General features: G+C 40.9%; 1 protein-coding gene across 25 annotated transcripts in view; it reads right to left on the bottom strand.

Moving 5' to 3' along the window:
- RBFOX2 (RNA binding fox-1 homolog 2) overlaps window positions 1-17,989 on the bottom strand; it is a 204,777-nt gene extending 186,788 nt beyond the window's left edge. For 14 of the 25 annotated variants that reach the window (XR_015728879.1, XR_015728878.1, XR_015728876.1 and 11 more), the window contains exon 1: window positions 16,989-17,625. Coding sequence is in view for 18 of the 25 variants with exons in the window: in XM_087873837.1 (XP_087729963.1) it covers window positions 16,989-17,162 (174 nt within the window). In the remaining 7 variants the exon portion in view is untranslated. Of the gene's footprint in view, window positions 1-16,988 lie in introns of all 25 variants that reach the window. The other 11 variants (XM_087873836.1, XM_060694546.2, XM_087873830.1 and 8 more) reach the window with 6 other exon arrangements.
- Window positions 17,990-19,497: the final 1,508 nt, after the last annotated feature.

Consider the following 19,497-nt stretch of genomic DNA (forward strand, 5'->3'; position numbering starts at 1 on the left):
CTGCAAAGAGGTAAATTGCTGGAGCAGATTTTTTTTTCCTTGTGCTAATCAAGCTATGCTGAAAACAAAAATGAAAGTAAAGCAGACTGTTTGCTGTTTGCTGCAAAGAGGCAAAATTACTCAGAGGTAGAAGGAGATTTCTTTTTCTTCTTTTCCTCCCCAAAAAAGGTAGGTGCGTCTTATACTCCGGTGCGTCTTATACTCCGAAAAATACAGTACATTGTATAACTCAACCTGGATCACTTCAATGTTTCATTTATAGACATTCATCTTCCTGAAACAACTTGACATAATAATCATTTCCGTAGGGGAAGAGAAAACCACAGGAAATACTACATTAATATGCTTTGCACAATCCCTTCAGACATACAAGTTGACACAAACCCACTTCCTACTTTGGTAGTCTCAAAAACCGTAATATTATGCCAAGTCAGGGCTTCTTTACTTTCATGGAAAAGCAAATTAAAACAAGCTAAAGGCGTTTCATGACTATGTATGCAGTTCTACATAACGATGCTACAGAATTTGTTAGTCAATGTTCTTCCTTCTTTGTATGATTTTTTTTAAAAAGGTAACAGACATTCTTGGGAAAAAACCAAACATAATAATTAAGGGACCAGGCTAGAAAACAGGAGATTGTGAGTTCAAGTCCTGCCTTAGCCATAAAAACCAACTGGGTGACTTTGGGCCAGTTACTCTCTCACACTCCTAAATAATAAACTAAATATTCTGCACATAGCCATTTGATGTAACTGAAGTCAGGGAATAAGGACTTAAATGATCTAATGCAAGCTACAATTCTGTTTCTATATTTGCAATGGACAATAACAAAATTCCACCCCACCCTCTACTAAAAGAAAACTGCAATCACTGATATTTAATGATATGCCTTCCACCATAGTTAGTTTCTTCTAAAGGCACTATTTTAGCTGCAAAGTCTACATAAAAAAGCAGATACACATAAACACACACACACCACAGAAACATCCCAGAAGGCTACTGTACATCTTTGCCTTGAAAGAGGAGCTTGAGCTGGGCCCAGATCTCAGGACCTCAAGACCCACTAGAGACAGGGAATGTGTTGATGCTACAGCCAAACATTACATAAGACTTCTTATTTTTAGTTCATGCTGTTAGCAGCGGAAAGGAATCTGAGCATCTACAGAGACACAGAAATGGAGTCCAGCTATTTTTATGCTTTTTATAGCAGAGAATCACACAGCACGTTTTGCTTTGCTGCAGCCAAGCACCCCTGGAAGAAACTGATATCAGTATAAGAAGAAACTTCCTTTTTTAAAGAAAATTTCTCTACACTTTTAATGTATGAGAAACTTACAGGAATTTCTTCCAATGAAAGCCAACTATCAAACTTGATTGAAGTAATCAGAATCACAGGCATTCTGCATATAAATCCAAGTAAAAACGTATGTGCACATGTTAATCTATCCCAGTCAGAATGGATAGAAAATCAGTTTCTGTCATATAAAATTCTAATACATTTCTGCCATAATTATCAAAATTGCAAATGTGCTACACTGCTAGAATTATCTTACTTCCAGATGGAGGGTAACATCGCGTCTGGTTCACACATTACTGTGAATTTATCTAATTTTGCATTTTCAAAATAAAAAATTCATATGCTTTTTTTTTTTTTTAAATCTGCTCTTGTCCAAACTTAGAAGAGCAATTACTGTATCCAATTAAAATATAAGAAAGATGTCTACACTATTTATTTTTCATTAGACTTCCATCATCCTTTCCTACAGGAAAAAAATCTTTCCTCCTTGTTGTCCTCCACAGATTGAATCCAGCGAGGCAGGCTGGGCTGAGAGACGGTAATCAGATCAGTGTCAGTGAGTTTCTATTGCTGAGAGTGGAGATATACAGGTAGTCCTTGACTTACAACCACATTTGAGCCCAAATTTCTGTTGCTAAGTGAGACATTTGCCCCATTTTGCGACTTTTCTTGCCACAGTTGTTAAGTGAATTCCTGCAGTTGTTCAGCTAGTGAATCTCGCTTCCCCATTGACTTTACTTGTCAGAAGGGTGCAAAAAATGATCACATGACCTTGGGGCACTGCAACTATCATAAATATGAACCAGTTGCCAAGTATCCAAATTTTGATCATGTGACCATGGGGCTGCTGCATATAAGTATGAAAAACGGTCATCAGTCACTTTTTGTAACTTTGAGTGGTCATTAAATGAACTGTTGAAAGTCTAGGACTACTTGTATATGGGGTTTATGGTAACCTGCAAACAAAAACTATACACACTTTACTAAAAAAACAAACAATTGCCTCAGGGAAAATTGCTTACAAAAATATGTATTTATTAAGCAATGTTGTTTTTCAGAGGTTTGCCAAAGTTTATTAATTTCTAATAAATTAAAAAATTGATAGGGTTATTAAATTATTATACAAATTTGCATGAAAGAAAAATTTTGAGAGAATTAGTGTTTGAATTTTTAATACAGGTAGCCCTCAGGTTCTGACCATATTAGAGCCTGCCTATTATGGTTATAAGTTATAATGGTCATAAACGTGACCAACATGATTTTACCACACTTTTTCTGACTGTTGTTAGCAAAAGTGAGAGTTGTTATTGTGACTGCCGTAAGCAAACGATTGTTAAGTTGTTCACTATCAGTTCACTACTAGATGCTTCTGCTGTATTTTGAATAAAATTACTCAAACCAGATGATTAAACAGACACATAGCTAATATTTACAAGTGGTCCTTGACTTATGACTAATTGCTTAGTAATTGTTGGTTGCTTGGCAATTTGGTTGCAAACATTTCATCCCCATTTGAGGAGACATCTTCAGTGTGCTTTGGATTGTGCTTGTCTGGGGGAGCACTGGCCTTTAAATACCTTTCTGAGTCCTGGTTTGATTTCAGACTGTATGATTGGCTGGCTGAAGTTGCTGAGTCATAGTCCTTGGTTTTAAGTACTGTTAAGTACTGTGTGATGTGAATTAGTGCTGGTGTTGTTGTTCGGATGTCTTCTGATGCTTAATAACTGTTCAAAGTTATGACTTACCATATTTTTCAAGTATAAGACCCACTTCCCCCACTCCCAAAAAAAGAGGCTGAAAATTTGGGTGCGTCTTATACACCAAATGTAGCCCAGCTCATCCGCCGGCCCCCATCCTTTGGCTTCTGCCTCCCAGTAATTTGCCTCCTTGCAGCAAACAGCAAACAGCCTGTTTTAGTTTCAGCACAATCTGATTAGCACAAGCAGCTGATTGTTAGTTGGCTCAGCCTCCCAAGGATCAGCTGTTTCAGGCTGCAGGGATTCTCATTGCCTATTGTTGCTTTCCGTGTGCCCCATTTTCGGCCTCCGCATCCCATTTTCAGCCTCTGCATGCCCCATTTTCCACCCATTCCGATCCCCGCTGCCCAAAACGGGTGGCAAATGGGGCCCACGGAGGCTGAAAATGGAATCCGGAGGCCGAAAATGGGACACATGTAGGCGGCAATAGACTATAGCAGTGATGGCTAACCTTTTTGCCATCACGTGCCAAAAGCAGGGAGATTGTGGGGTGGTCGCGCGCGTGCGTGCCCACACCCATAATTCTGTGCACCCTGCCCCCCCGCGCAAGCACGCATGATTCCCTCTCCCATGGTCCTCCCGATTTTGGCATGTGGCGGCATGGTGGGCCCGGTAGGCCCGTTTTTCGCCCTCCGCAGACTCCAGAGGCTTTCTAGGAGCCTGGGGAGGGTGAAAAAAAATCTTTCCCCACCCCCCCAGAGGCCCTCCGGAGGCCGGAAACAGCCCATTTGCCGACTTCTGGTGGGCCCAGAAGGCCTGAAAATCAGCTGGCCAGCGTGCGCATGCGTACTGGAGCTGAGCTAGGGCAATGCGTGCCCACCAATATGGCTTTGCGTGCCAACTGTGGCACACATGCCATAGGTTCGCCATCACGGGACTATAGCAATCCCTGCAGCCTGAAACACCTGATCCTCAGGAGGCCGATCCAACCGACAATCAGCTGCTTGTGCTAATCAATCTGTGCTGAAACTGAAGCAGGCTGTTTGCTGCAAGGAGGCAAATTGCTGGGAGGCAGAGGCAGATTTTTTTTTCTTGTGCTAATCAGACTGTGCTGAAACTGAAACAGGCTGTTTGCTGCAAGGAGGCAAATTGCTGGGAGGCAAGGTAATTTTTTTTCTTGTTTTTCTCCCCAAAAAAGGTAGGTGTGTTTTATAGTCCAGAGCATCTTATACTCTGAAAAATATGGTACCTGAAAAGAGGGACTTACAACCCAAAGTTTGATGTCACCCCACTGCGATCATGTAAGCATATTTTAGGTGCTCTGCAATATGACCAAATTTACAGCCATTTGCAACATCCCAGTCATGTGACCACATTTTACAATGATTTTATCAAAACCCAGCATTCCCGGGTTTTGGGGAAACCGCACCATAGTGAACAATGGGCTCACTTAACAATCGTGACATTCGCTTAACAACTGTGGCATTCACAATAATAACCGTCACTTTTGCAAAGAACAGTTAAAAAAAGTGTGGTAAAATAATGTTGGTCACATTTACGACCATTGCAATCATAATAGGCACCTGAGGACTACCTGTATTAAAAATTCAAGCACCAACTCTCTCAAAATATTTCTTTCATGAAAATTTGCATAATCATTCAATAACCCTATCAACTTTTACAATTCATTAGAAATAGTAACTTTGGCATATCTCTGCATAAATGACAGCAATTAATTCTATTACAATTTTTGGAGTTGTTTTTATATTTTTCTTCCATTGCTATCATCATTCTTTTGTCATTTCATCATCATCATCATTACAAGAATTTTTAAAAAAACTACTGCTCATTGTATTATAATTGATAAACTCATGGTTATAATGAAGCCCTACCAAGTCACAGTCTTTTAGACTACAAAGGAAAACATAAAATGCCAGGCAGCACAATCTATACACAAAGTTTTATTCTGTAACAAAAAATACCAATCATCTGGCTTCTAATGGTTTGCTTACAGATTATGGATAACTTTGCACCATATAGCCACATTAGGTAGAAATTAAAGAAAATGGCCAACAAAACTGCTGCACAATTTTGAAATGTCACCATCTTTATTATATTGATTTTAATTAAAATTAAAATAGATATTCTATCTATTCTATTTAACTGTAAAAAGTCTTATAACAAAAACTAGGATATTCATTCATTTATTTGGAATCTTTATAAGATGCCTCAATCCATATGGATTCTGGCAAGCAAATAACATTTCCAATAGTTTTGGTATTTGTTCAACGAGAAACAAATGGCCGTCAGAGATAAGGGATATCCTCTCCTCTTTATAGTTTACTCGGGGGCCCCAAACCAACCTTTTCATGCAGGCTTTTTAAATGTTTTATATGTTTCTGGCTTCTAACGGACTATGTGTGATTTTTAATGTTTATCTTTTTATACTGTAAATTGCCTAGACCCATCTGGAAAGGGGCAGCATATGAATTTGTAAAATAAATAATAAACTTCCTATGTATACGATTGTGGCTTTTTCAGAAATAGGTTTAATGTAAAAAAAAGCAATGGAAATAGAAAATTAAAACTGATCTTACTGGATGAATTGTTCATATGTGTTGTCAATATTTTAATTAGTCTTTTTTTTTTCAACAAAGAAGCAAAGAAAATTATTCTCAACAATATAGTCAAATGTTTTGGAGTTCTTAGTCTATAACAATGTCATCCAGACTATGCCATACAATTATCTGTTTAGCGACAGTTCAAAGTTACAATAGTATTTTTAAAAAGTAACTTATCACCATTTTTCACTTTTACGATTGTTACAGCATCCCCACAGTCACATGATCAAAATTCAGATGTTTGGCAACTGACTTGTATTTATCACAGTTGCAGTGTTCTGGGGTTATGTCAGTGGTGAAATGCACTTACCTTCACTACTGGTTCGGGAATGTGAGCTTGCGCACTCGCGTGGGCGGAGCCTCCTGCTACCGGCGCTACCAGTTCACGCAAGCCGGATAGAGCTGGCCAGATTTCATCACTGGGTTATGTGATTACTTTTTGAGACCTTTTGATAAGAAAATCAATGGGGAAGCCCAATTTACTTAATAACTATACGACTAACTTAACAATTACAGTGATTCATTTAATAACTGTGGCAAGAAAGGTTGTAAAATGAGGCAAAACTCACTTAACTGCCTTGCATAGCTATAGAAATGTTGGGTTCAATTGGGATCGTAAGTTGAGGGCTACCTGTAAAATTCAAGAAAGAATTCAAATTCATTCTTTCTCTCCCTTCCATTTGAATTAAGAGACCTGCTGTACTAAAAAACAATTTAACTTTTTTTTAAAAAAAAAAAGATTTTGAATGCTAGGAGAGCCCTTCAACACAAAATAGCTATTGGGAGAGTATTCCATGACAAAATAAGTACTTCTGGTGATCAATTTTCCTATGGCTGTAAAGATGACTCAGCAGCTAGATAGCGTAAGAGATAAGTAATAAATCCAAGATTGCATTGCAAGTAGGATATAATCAGGTACAACTAGCAAATTCTTATAAGGGTCAGTATGAACAGAGGATGTAAGGCATGTGGTATGTAAAGAATGTTAAGTATCTTGGGGAAAATGCTTCCTTTCCTTAATAGCAATACTATTAAGCAATTTCTTATACTACAAGGATTTTAAGTTCTCCTGCAGCCATAGGATATCAGTAACTAAACACGTAAACATTTTAATACTTCTGTATTTATCTCCTGCTATCATGTAGGAATCCTACAGATTGCACTGCAAATTCATTCCTATGTACTTGTAGACCAAAACTGGTTTGCAATTTGTAATGCCCTAAATGCTATCTATTATACAGTTCAAGTATATTTGTATCTACAGTAATGCTTAGCAAAAGTGCAGTACATCAGCAGAAAAGTAGATAATGTATTAAGATACTACATAAGCACTGCTAGTATCAGAGACCGAGATACAGCAGGAGGATTACTGAGATTCTATAAAAGCACCCAAATCTTTTAGTATAAACATAGCACATCTGCCATTTAAGGAAACCACTTAGGTCAAACATTTTGCTGCAGCTATTTCATCTCTACAGGAAATAAATCCTAGATTCATACAGCAATCATGATCCGATTTATCCCAATCCCAGCTCAGGCAGCTTTATGCCACTCTGCTAACAAGATCAAGGCAGGTTAAACAGGATTTATCCAGGCTGATCAGAGATGGATTAGATAATGAAACCCAACTACATAAAGCTATCTGCTCCTGAAGGGGATCACGAATGGCACAAAGAAATGCATGGCGAAGGTTGTTGAGAGTGTGGTCGCGCGACAGTTTCCACAATTCCTGGAGGAAACATTTTATCTAGATCCGTTCCAGTCGGGTTTCAGGTCTGGGCACAGCACGGAAACGGCATTGGTCACGTTGGTTGATGATCTCTGGAGGGCTCGGGACAGGGGTTGTTCCTCTATTCTGGTCCTGTTAGATCTCTCAGCAGCTTTTGATACCGTCGACCATGGTATCATGCTGCACCGGCTGGAAGAGTTGGGGGTGGGAGGCACCGTGGTTCTCCTCCTTTCTCTCCGACCAGTCGCAATTTGTGTTGGCAGGGGGGCAGAGGTCGACCTCGAGGCCTCTCATCTGTGGAGTGCCGCAGGGATCGGTCCTCTCGCCCCTTCTGTTCAACATTTATGTGAAGCCGCTGGGCAAGATCATCCGTGGCTTCGGGATGAGATACCACCAGTACGCTGATGACACCCAGCTGTACATCTCCACTCCAGGCCACCCCAACGATGCCCTTGAAGTGATGTCCCAGTGCCTGGAAGCTGTGCGGATCTGGATGGGGAGGAACAGGCTCAAGCTCAATCCTTCCAAGACTGAGTGGCTGTGGCTCCCGGCATCCCGATATAGTCAGTTGACTCCATCACTGACTATTGGGGGCGAGTCTTTGGCCCCCACAGAAAGGGCTCGCAATCTGGGAGTCCTCCTGGATATGCAGCTGTCCTTGGAGGAACATCTGACGGCTGTAACCAGGGGGACCTTTTGTCAGGTTCGCCTGATTCGCCAGTTGCGCCCCTTTCTTGATCGGGATTCCCTGTGCACAGTCACTCACGCCCTCGTCACCTCTCGCCTTGACTACTGCAACGCTCTCTACATGGGGCTCCCCTTGAAGAGCACCCGGAGGCTCCAACTGGTCCAGAACGTAGCAGCGCGGGTAGTGACGGGAGCAGCATGGCGCTCCCATGTAACACCGCTCCTGCGCGAGCTGCACTGGCTCCCAGTGGTCTTACGGGTGCGCTTCAAGGTGTTGGTCATCACCTTTAAAGCGCTCCATGGCATAGGGCCTAGCTTTCTTCGAGACCGCCTGCTGCTACCGACGACCTCCCATCGACCCGTGCGCTCCCACAGAGAGGGCCTCCTCAGGGTGCCATCAGCCAAACAATGTAGGCTGGTGACCCCCAGGGGGAGGGCCTTCTCTGTGGGGGCACCTACCCTCTGGAATCAGTTGCCCCCAGAGATAAGGAGAATCCAGGACCTCAGTGCCTTCCGCCGTGCCCTTAAAACCCACTTTTTCCAGCAAGCCGGGCTGGCTTAAGAAGAAATTTTTAAAAGTTTTAAATTGGTTTGTGATTTTTAATTTTTGGGCCAAATTTATATATATTTTAATTGTTTTTTAATATTTGTATTTCATGTTCTTAATTCTGGCTGTATACCGCCCTGAGTCCTGAGGGAGAAGGGCAGTATATAAATTTTAAAAAATAAAATAAATAAATAAATGGCACAGTGTCCATACTTCTTGATACCATATATTGTATCAAGATATTGTTTCCAGCTCTGCTCTTTGGCCTGGAATTTAAAATATCATACATGAAGCATGCTTATATCTAGACGTTTAAGTCTGCCTAGGTACTGAATTACTGTACCATTACTTGCTCCTCTGCAATCTAAATCTGTTTGTAGCAATAATAGAAAACTGCCAAATCTGGGGTGCAAAAATTTATACTAGGTTTTTTGCATCTACTAATACCAACTTTATGGATCTATAGTTTTTTGCACTCCAGAACTGGCAATTGTATACTACAAATAATAGCTTGTATTAACCTAGGTTAAGTTCACACATCTTGCTAAGCCATATTAAGGTGCTTGTTTTTTATGTTACTGATTATGAGTGTCCAGCTATACTTGTAACCCATCATTTAATGAGCCATGGTGGAGCAGTGGTTAGAGTGCATTACTGCAGGTTACTTCTGCTGACTGCTGGCTGCCTGCAATTTGGCAGTTCAAATCTCACCAGGCTCAAGGTTGACTCAGCCTTCCATCCTTCCGATGTGGGTAAAATATTTTAAAGTATATTTTAATTGGTTTTTTATTATTAACGTTTGTATTACATGTATTTTTATCGTTCGCTGTTCACTGCCCTGAGTCCCTTAGGAATAGGGCGGTATATAAATTTAATAAATAAATAAATAAATAAATAAATAAATAAAATAAAATGAGGACCCAGATTGTTTGGGGGGGGCAATATGCTGATTCTGTAAACGGCTTAGAGAGGGCTGTAAAGCAATATATAAGTCTGAGTGCTATTTCTATTTAGGGGTGTGATTTATGAACTCAATTCATATGCAAACCACTGACTTTCTAATAGTTAGATAAAAATGGAAATGTAGAAGAAATATTATGGCAATTTAATTGTGAAACGTGAAAAATATCAGCAACAAAACCCACTGAAGCAGATATTTTTTTGTAATTTTAGTAATTCCAGCTAGCAACTTTGGAAATCTTAGTATAATCCATCTATAAAGCACAATGAATGAAGTGTAACTTAAAAAGAAAAAAAATGCAGTATTTTCACATGTCTAATAGGTGATATATAATCATGGCAATTAATTACCAATGGCTGAAGATAATATTTGTCATCATATCTATTTTTATAATACAATTCCCTGATTAAAAGGTGATCAGTTGTAAGCACTAAGGGAGATTCAACTTTTTTATGATAGTATTAATTCATATAAGAAATCTCATTAATCAGGAAGAAAGGGTCTATCACCAATATTCATTGTATTGTGGTGTGATAGGTTCATTATTTTGCTTACTGTACTGAAAACCCTACAAAAAAAAACAAAAAACAATAAACCCTAAGTTGACAGTAGAGTTCTATCTCTATTTGGACTGAACAGTAGTAAAGAAACTATATATTTGTAGTATAACTAACTGAAATGTTTACTACTAAGAATAAAGAAATATGTTTGTAAAGCTAATGTTAAAATTCTTCCAATAAACAAAAAGGACAAAATAATAAACAAAAAGGACAATGCAATATTGGCTTGGATCAACACATCTGAAACTTCCCTTGTGAAACTGATTATGAGGACTGGATGACCTTGCTGAATGATATGGAATATAGGACAGAAGTGCATGGTAGGGGAAAAATCATTTCTGGCCTTCTTCCAATTCTTCCCTCTTGATGCTTCTATGCCATTACCCTTGGGATTCAGTAAGATTCTCCAATGTCCAAATGATCCTTTGAGAAAGGAAAAGATTGCTGGAAAAGTCAAGATCTGTTACATGCCACTATATATACCAAAAATTAAATGGATCCAAACCATAAAATGGAAGGCTGTTAGAGCAGTATGGATTTTTTTTTCCCAACATGGTTTCTTGGACAAACCAAGAACTTTACACAGGTTGTTTACACAGCCACATGTGGCTTCCAGTACCCCATCTCAAACGGGATGAAAATAGGACCATCTATTATCTAACTATCAACTTTTTATGGCCAACCATCTCACAAGAAGTAACTTTGGTGGCATACAATTAAATAAGTATATAAAAGTAATCATTGTTTTTTAAAAATATAAAACAGTCTTTATTCAAATACAAACCACTAGAGAGAGTAAATTATGCACAAAGATGGAGCCATTTTAGAGTATCACTGGTACCCTGGGACCCCCAATCTGATGATTTAGCCAGGTCTTGAAGGATTTATGGAACATTAACAGGGATGGAGCTAACTTCACTTCAGAAGGGGGGGGGGAGGATGTCCCATAAGGTGGGCATCACAGCCAAGAATCTGGCATTCTAGAGCCCACCAAGTGGTAAGTTCCTGGTAGACAGGACCCAAAGTTTGCCTTCTCTGCCCAATCTAATAGAATGTGCAGAAATATTTGAGAAGAGACGGTATCTCAGATATCCCTGTCCCATACCATGAAGGTCTTTAAAGGTTAAACCAGCACCTTCTATTGAAGCCAGAAACAAGCTGGCAATAATGCAGCTCATGGAGCAGAAGTGTGACAATTGCTATTCCACAAACACATATAACTGTCTGTCCTATTGCCTTCCGCAGCAGTTGAAGCTTGTGGATACTCAAGGGCAGTCCCATATAGAGAACATTGCAGTAGTTCAATCTGGAGGTGGCTAGGAAGTAAATGTGAACAGAGCTCCTGATCCAGGAACAGTGCAACTGAAATACAAAATGAAGCTGTGCAAAGGCCCTCCTAACCATAATTGCAATTGCTGCTCAAGCAGGAATTATGGATCTAAGAGGACCCCCAAATTGTGCCCCAGGTTTGCCAGGGGGCAGTGCAACCCTCTCCAGCACAAAAGATGGCATACCGTATTTTCTGGTGTATAAGACGACTTTTTAACATATGAAAATCTTCTCAAAAGTCGGGGGTCGTCTTATATGCCTGGTGTCGTTCTCCTGTAACCAAGCAGACCAGCCCGAAAGGCTCTGACGAGCCTTAAATGGCTCTAGCGATCCAAGCTCTGACGATCCCAGCTGCTAATCAGGCAACGCAGCTGGGATCGCCAGAGCCATGTAAAAGAAAAAAAGTTTTTTCCTTTTACATGGCTCTGGCGATCCAAGCTCTGACGATCCCAGCTGCTAATCAGGCAACGCAGCTGGGATCGCCAGAGCCATGTAAAAGAAAAAAAGTTTTTTCCTTTTACATGGCTCTAGCGATCCAAGCTCTGACGATCCCAGCTGCTAATCAGGCAACGCAGCTGGGATCGCCCGAAAGAAAAAAAGTTTTTTCCTTTTACATGGCTCTGACGATCCAAGCTCTGACGATCCCAGCTGAGTTGCCTGCTAATCAGGCAACTCAGCTTGGATCGCCAGAGCCATGTAAAAGGAAAAAAGTTTTTCCCCTCCAGCTTGCTTACCTTAGCTGCTAGTTGCAACGCTTGCCTTGCTTCACTTGCCTGAATCCATTCCATCAGCAAGCACCGTAGCACCGTAGCACCAACTTTTCAAAATTTCATTCCCACAGAAGTAATGGATCCTGGATTTTGGATGTAAGTTATCCTATGTGAGATATGTTGATTCAAAAATTGTTGCCCTATGATGTATCATTTCACCAATTATGAACAGACATCAGAGTTTTAATAGTATACACATAAACTTTCTTTTCTTTTCTTTTATGAGAGCATATGCACCAAGACAAATTCCTTGTGTGTCCAATCACACTTGGCCAATAAAAAATTCTAATTCTAATTCTAAATGGTGTGTCACCATAATTCCTGTTCTAGCAAATACTTCTCAAGGGACATTTGTCATCTAGATACTGACTAGATTCTTTTTTCTTCTTCAATTTTTCTTCCAAATTCACTCAATGTTCTTACATCAGGAACTATATTAATAAAACAAGCTTTAAAAGTTTTAAATCTACAAGGTAAGCAAGCCTTAATATCTAAAACATTTTTAAAAGTATGCAGAAATATGCGAATATTAAAAAGTAGTACTACTGTATTGTTGGTGTCAACAACAGAATGAGTACCAACGCCACCTACTTACTTGTCCAAGGAAAGCTAGCAACATATTATATTTCTGTTAAATATAGTTTTGTTTTAGGCAATTTTTCTGAGTATAGAGTATATTAGCTTTGTAGTTCATAATGAAGTATTCACAACAACTCATCTGCTCTTCAAACAGTTAAAACTATCAAAGATGGTACAGCCTCCAATTTCATAAGTTCAGGTGTTACTAAACATACAAAAATTCTGACATTTTCAAATACAACGTAACAGCCATCATACTATTCCCTTCAGGATATGTTATGCAGAGTGCACAAAAAGTAAACAGTAGTAAACAAAAGAAAATAGACAGGAGATAAAACAAAAGGAAAGAAAATCAACTAGATCAAGTTGAAGTGCAAAAATTCATATATCCCCAAGTCAAATTGTATGTTTCAATAAATCTCTAGAGTGAATAAAAACTGATACAACTTCTGCATGAAACACCTACTTATTATATGTGAAATTATATGGAGATTCAAAATTAGAAAAGAGTGAATATAGTAGGTGTTTTGAAATATTTCCTTTGGCAGAAGTAATAGCTTTTTTTCCTTTAGACTGAAAAATCTTTTTGTTTCTGTTTTGAGAATTGTTCCTCACTATTCCTTATAAAAATTTCTAGCTCAGAAATAATCAGGACTCTTGCAGGCATTGAGATCTCCCCACAGATTTTCAACAGTATTACACCAGGACCTGAACAGGCCATTCCAAAACATTTTTCCTCTTTCCTGTAGGTCAGGGGTCCCCAACCTCCAGTTCATGGCACCGGGCCCTGCAAACAAGCAAAGCCCCATCCGCAGGATGCAGACACTGTAACACACGAAAGCTCTCTCCATGGTACCGGTTCCTGGTACCCCAAAAGATTGGGGCCGCTGTTGTAAATAATTTAATGTTAATTTAATGTTAATTTGGTAGCATGTTTCAGATTACTGTCTACCAAAACATCCACTCTTTTCAAGCTTTAGTTTGAAGACCAAGAAATACCTTTGCTAAAATAGTCTCCCAAACTGGCCAGAACTGCCAAACAGAACCTGTTCATTTTGGAATTCAGTGAAACTTACAATTTGATCTAAAGTTTTTCATGTAAGTGTATTTCCCCATATTATTGGAACCAGGCTAACCATCCTTGCTTCCATCATGCTCATACACCAATTCATAGATCGATCGTCTATTATTTAAACTTCTCACTTTTTTAAAGATCTCATCAATGACATTTATCTATAATATTCTCACTCTTCCTTTTCTTTTCAACTTATTCACTCTTCCTTCATATATTGTTCTACAACTTGAACGCGTTCTTTCTATACGACCATTTCAAGATTCTTTTTTCATCCTCACCTCAAAATCCTTTGTTTCCTAATTAAATCAGAATCTTTCAAATGAAAAACTAATGGAAAACAAAATTTATTTGTAATTTACATGCAGTATTTTATTCAGGAGCTCAAGGCAGCATAGATAGCATTCCTTCTTTCTATTTTTCCCTACAATAACCTTTTGAGGCAGGTTGGGCTGAGAGAGAATGAATCTGATTCATGAGGACTGACTACAATCTAGGTTTTCTCAGTGCCATTCCAATAGCATTACCTCTACATCACACTGGTTCCCTAAACGAAGAACTTCTGCATGAAAGTGATGCAGTATGTAGCTTAGAGTTTATCCCAAAACAATATCCTTTCTGTAATTTCTGGTAAACTGTCTGGTTCCTCTCTGCCATTTTTATTACTTGCAATTTGTAATATGGTAGATGTGAACCATACCCTCTAGGCTCTTTCACACTGTTGTAACATCTGTAGATGGTAGTAGCCAAAGAATGCTATCAACCTTTAACGCTGTTTCTATAAGAAGAAATGGGAAAATCTGTTTGAGGTATACAGTTGACTATTATTAATTTTATTTCAATTTAAAAAAAAAAATACAAGCGTAGAATCTTAAATAAGGCTTGTCAAAGAACACTTATCCTAGAATCAGTTTCCTTATAAAACCTCATGTCCTATTCTACAAATCCCTCTACTATGGTCATCGTAACTAAGTAGCTTTGCCTATCGTTTTCACCCAAGCCACATGTTTCAAGCTAGCAACTGTAGTAAGCAGACATAAAAATTTCTAAAGCTAACAGGAATATTTATTCAGAGCACTATTTAATTCTTCTAATTTAATTGTTTGTGGTACTTTTTTAGTTTTTAATCATGTTGTAAGGTGCCCAGAGTTGCTGTATCAATGAGATCTGTGCCATAAAAGTTGAACAAATAAATATGGATCCAGACCTGTATGTCAAAAAGCAACAAAGGCCACACGTAATTCAAAATATAATTGTGTATTAAAATATATCAGGATTCTTTTGCACAGAAAATCTTTGCTCTGCTTGAAGTTGCCATTCTTATGGCAAGCTGGGTGATATCTCACCAGAGATACTGAATCCAAAATCCATATTGAGGCAACAGCCCTATCAGGTCAACTCCAGATTGCAAAATAGCATGTACCCTTTTGAAACTTCTGGAACTTTTCACATAACATGAGGATAAAATAAACCTTTAGAAAAAGGGAGGTGGTAAATGCTATACAGCTCATGCCCCCAAAAGAATTTCAGTTGCTCTTTATTTATTTTTTTGTTTTAATCAGTTCACATCTGTACTTACTTTTTGTAGAAAATGTCAGTTGCTCTTTGGCCAGATGAGTTGGCCAACATATAATGTGAATGAACTCTATTTGCTATCTTTATTATGAACAAATGTTTATTTTTTTCAAAGAACCCACAGATACACCTGCTTTATGACTCACATAAAGCTTTATAAATTCAAAGTAATTCCATTTGAAATACAATCCTAGGCATGTCCATTCATAAAAAAATTATTCAAGGTTCAATAGGACTAACAGTTCACTGCTACAAATGTCTGTTACAGAAATAAGTCCTTCAGCGTGAGGCTTACTTCCAGAAAGGTATGGATAAGATTACATCCTTGCACCCAGGTGAGTATTATCTAGCTGCAGTCTTAAGACAGAAAGTAAGAGCCTTGGTAGTACAGTGGTCTAATGCACCCTGTTATTAAGCTGGTTATTAAGACCAGCTGCCTGCAATTACTGCAGGTTCGAATCTCGCCAAGGCTCAAGGTTGACTCAGCCTTCCATCCTTTCCAAGGTAGGTAAATTGAGGACCCAGTTGTGGGGGCAATAAGCTGACTTTGTATAAAATATACAAAAGGATGAAGGATATTGCTGAGCACATTGTAAGCCGCCCTGAGTTTCCAGAGAAGGGCGGCATATAAATCAAATTGAAAAAAAAAGAAAGAAAGAAACAAGATCAAAGTGGCTTCCTAAAACACTGGCTACAGTTCTTCCAAAATTAAATAACGAAGGCATTAGGAGCCCTAAGAAACTTTCTTAAAGTTTGGATTATTATTCTAGATGAGCTACCTTCAAAGACGAATCCTTATTATGTCCTGGACTACAATCTACCTTTATTGGAGGTGGTGAAAGCTGCAAATCAACACACCTTCAGGTTACCCACTCTGAGGAAGTCTAATCCAGATGAAAAGGCGACCTAGTTGTAACCTATAGAGCAACCACCTAAACCAGTGTTTCTCAACCTTGGAAGCTTGAAGATGGGTGGACTTCAACTCCCAGAATCCCCCAGCCAGCTCTGCTGGCTGGGGGATTCTGGGAGTTGAAGTCCACCCATCTTCAAGCTTCCAAGGTTGAGAAACACTGACCTAAACCATCGGGTGCTCATTCCACTCCAGGCTTCCTCATTCTGATCATCAGTCCCTTCGAAAATGCCCTCATGGATTGAGGCTTCCCAACACGCGGCCGTGCAACAAAACACCGGTCTCCGTAGGTGCAATTATTGTGACAACCTCTACGTCCACTACCACTCGTGTCCCAGCCAGGGCGCTGCTCTGTAGGGAGCCCTCAGGGAGGGAGGCCGTGAGGCATTTCGCTCTCCTCCTCCAAGACCGAGCCCGGTGGGGGCTCCTGGGCCTCTCCTATTTGCGAATGCCTGCCTGCTCGCCTGGCTGCACCCCCCCCCCCACCCCACCCTCGACACCCCAGGAACGGGCTCCTCCACGGGACTAGCATCCTGCTGCCCGAGCTCCGCTGAGCCCACCCGCGCTGCGCGTGAACGTGGGCGAGGGAAGCGCGCCTTTGACGGCCACCGGGGGACCGTCGAGGGTGGCGGCACGGCCGCCAGTGCTGCTAACCTGCATGCCGCCTCCGTCCGCCTCCGCCTCCGTCCGCAGCCTCTTGCTCTGGCCGCTCTCGGCTCCGTCCCCGCCGGACATGGGCTGCTCCAGTTCGGATTCCCGCTTGAGCCCTCGAGGGGCTGGGACGCCGACGCCGGGCACGAGCTGCTGGTGCTGGATGCCCTCCGCCATCCGAGCCGGACCCCGGCCGCCCCGCTTCCCCTAGGGGGAGCCGCTGCAGCCGCCGCCGCCGCCGCCGCCGCCGCTTCACAGTCCCCACAAGCCGACCACCGATCGCTCTTTCTCCGCCGCGGTTCTCAGGCCCAGCCCGCCGGGTCCAGCCAGGACCCCCGGGAGCACGGCTGGAAAACGTCTCTGCCCCCGCCGAGGGGAGCCCTGCGAGCAGACGGCCCCAGCGGAAGCCCCCGCCGCGAGACACCTCGGACAAGGGCCCGCCGAGCAGCGCTGAAAGCCCCGGAGGAGATCGCGGCGGCCCCAGCAAGAGCAATCGCCGCCAGAGACAGGGAGGGAGGGAGGGAGGAAGAGAGGCCGAAGCCCTTCGATTGTCTTCGGAAAAGCCGGAGGGGAGTTACGGCGCCCTACGATCCCCTCCTTCCTTCCCGTTCGGCAATCTTCGTAAATGGCGAAGAGGGCTGGGGGGGGGTGAGGAGGGGAGGCGAAGGGCGGAGCTACTGGCGATACTTGATACTTCGCCCGGGAAGGCGGGCGCGTTGAGAGGAGGGAAGGCCTGAGGTGGCTGATTTTGTCGAGCGGCGGCAGAGGAAGCCAGGCGCTCGGGGCGGCGTTTTTTTCCCCCCGCCCCAGCTAAGGCGATGCAAGATGAAGTGCAAGATCGTTGGGTCTCTATTTTATAGATAAAACAATCAGGGTCCTCTCATGTCTGTCTCTCTCTCTCTCTCCCCACTCGAAGAAGCCGCGCTAGACAGTCACGTTCCTTAGTTCGGTTCCTTCGCTGCCAGCGCCATACGGTAAACGTTTATAATCGCTCCCCTTTTTTCTAAAAGGGGGAGCATTCCCGGGATTCCAATTTGCGACCGTAAATACTTCAAACACTAAACCCGCAAGTTTACCGCGAGGTTTATGGAATTTAATTTGGAGATAGGATGGTTTAGGATTGTTATTTTCCGCGTTTTGGAAGGTACTTTCATGCCTTCCATTGAGGACCTGTATACTGCAGGAGTCAAAAAGAGGGCTGTGAAAATATCTACAGACCCCTCGCATCCTGGACATAAACTGTTTCAACTCCTACCCTCAAAACGACGCTATAGAGCACTGCACACCAGAACACCTAGACACAAAAACAGTTTTTTCCCGAATGCCATCACTCTGCTAAACAAATAATTCCCTCAACACTGTCAAACTATTTACTAAGTCTGCACTACTATTAATCTTCTCATCGTTCCCATCTCCTTTCACTTATGATTGTATGACTGTAACTTTGTTGCTTGTATCCTTACGATTTATATTGAGATTGTTTTCTGATTGCTTATTTGTACCCTATGATTATCATTAAGTGTTGTACCTTATAATTCTTGATGAACGTATCTTTTCTTTTATGTACAGAGAGCATATGCACCAAGACAAATTCCTTGTGCGTCCAATCACACTTGACCAATAAAAAAAATCTATTCTATTCTATTCTTTTAATTATGTATTTCTGTATACACACTTACATACACTTTGTCTTTCTCTCTGGTCAAGCCCTCCTGAAGTCTTTGTATTAGATACAGAAGGGTCGAAAAGGATATCCGGTGATCAACGGGAACCAAAATCTTTCTAAGTTTGAGAAGAAAGGGTTTTAGGGAGATTAATTACTGATGCTTTACCATTTGAACATAGCAGAGATTAGGTGTTGGAATAATATGGTAGATACTATTGGTGTGCTAAAAATTCTGCATTTTCAACCATTGCTAAACTTGATTGAAAAGATTGTATAAAAGCGTATTTGACAATGTTAGGTAAAAGATGTTGCTTTTCAGCTATCACTGTTGTGCAGTGTTTCTCAACTTTGGCAGCTTTTAAGATATGGACTTCAATTCCCAGAATTCCATATCTGGCATGGTGGCTGGGGAATTCTAGGACTTTAAAAGTGCATATCTTAAGTTGCCAAAGTTGAAAAACATGGCCCAGTGAGTTGAGATGTCCAGGAAGTAGGTGTGTGTAATGTGTGTGTAATGTGTATGTAATGTGTGTGTAACCTTCCTATGTCACAAATCAGACAGTAGAAGAGAAGTTCTTAGTCTTAAGGAAGATTTCATACATAACTCAATCCCTGGATTTTTTTTTCAGATCTAGAGGTCTGATAAATAGAAAGGTTGCAGAATGATAAAGAAACATGTAACTGGGGGAAAAAAGTAAAATCCAATCTCAGCTTGTATATTTAGAAGTGTTTCTCACTGCTGGCCACTTGAAGATGTAGGGATTTCAACTCCTAGAATTCCCGTCAGCCATGAAAATTTGTCTCTTTTCTATCATCATTTTTTGTGTAATTGAAAAACATTCCTGT

Source organism: Pantherophis guttatus, chromosome 7 (assembly GCF_059756535.1).
Source record: "Pantherophis guttatus breed Tessera chromosome 7, ASM5975653v1, whole genome shotgun sequence".
Taxonomy (NCBI): domain Eukaryota; kingdom Metazoa; phylum Chordata; class Lepidosauria; order Squamata; family Colubridae; genus Pantherophis; species Pantherophis guttatus.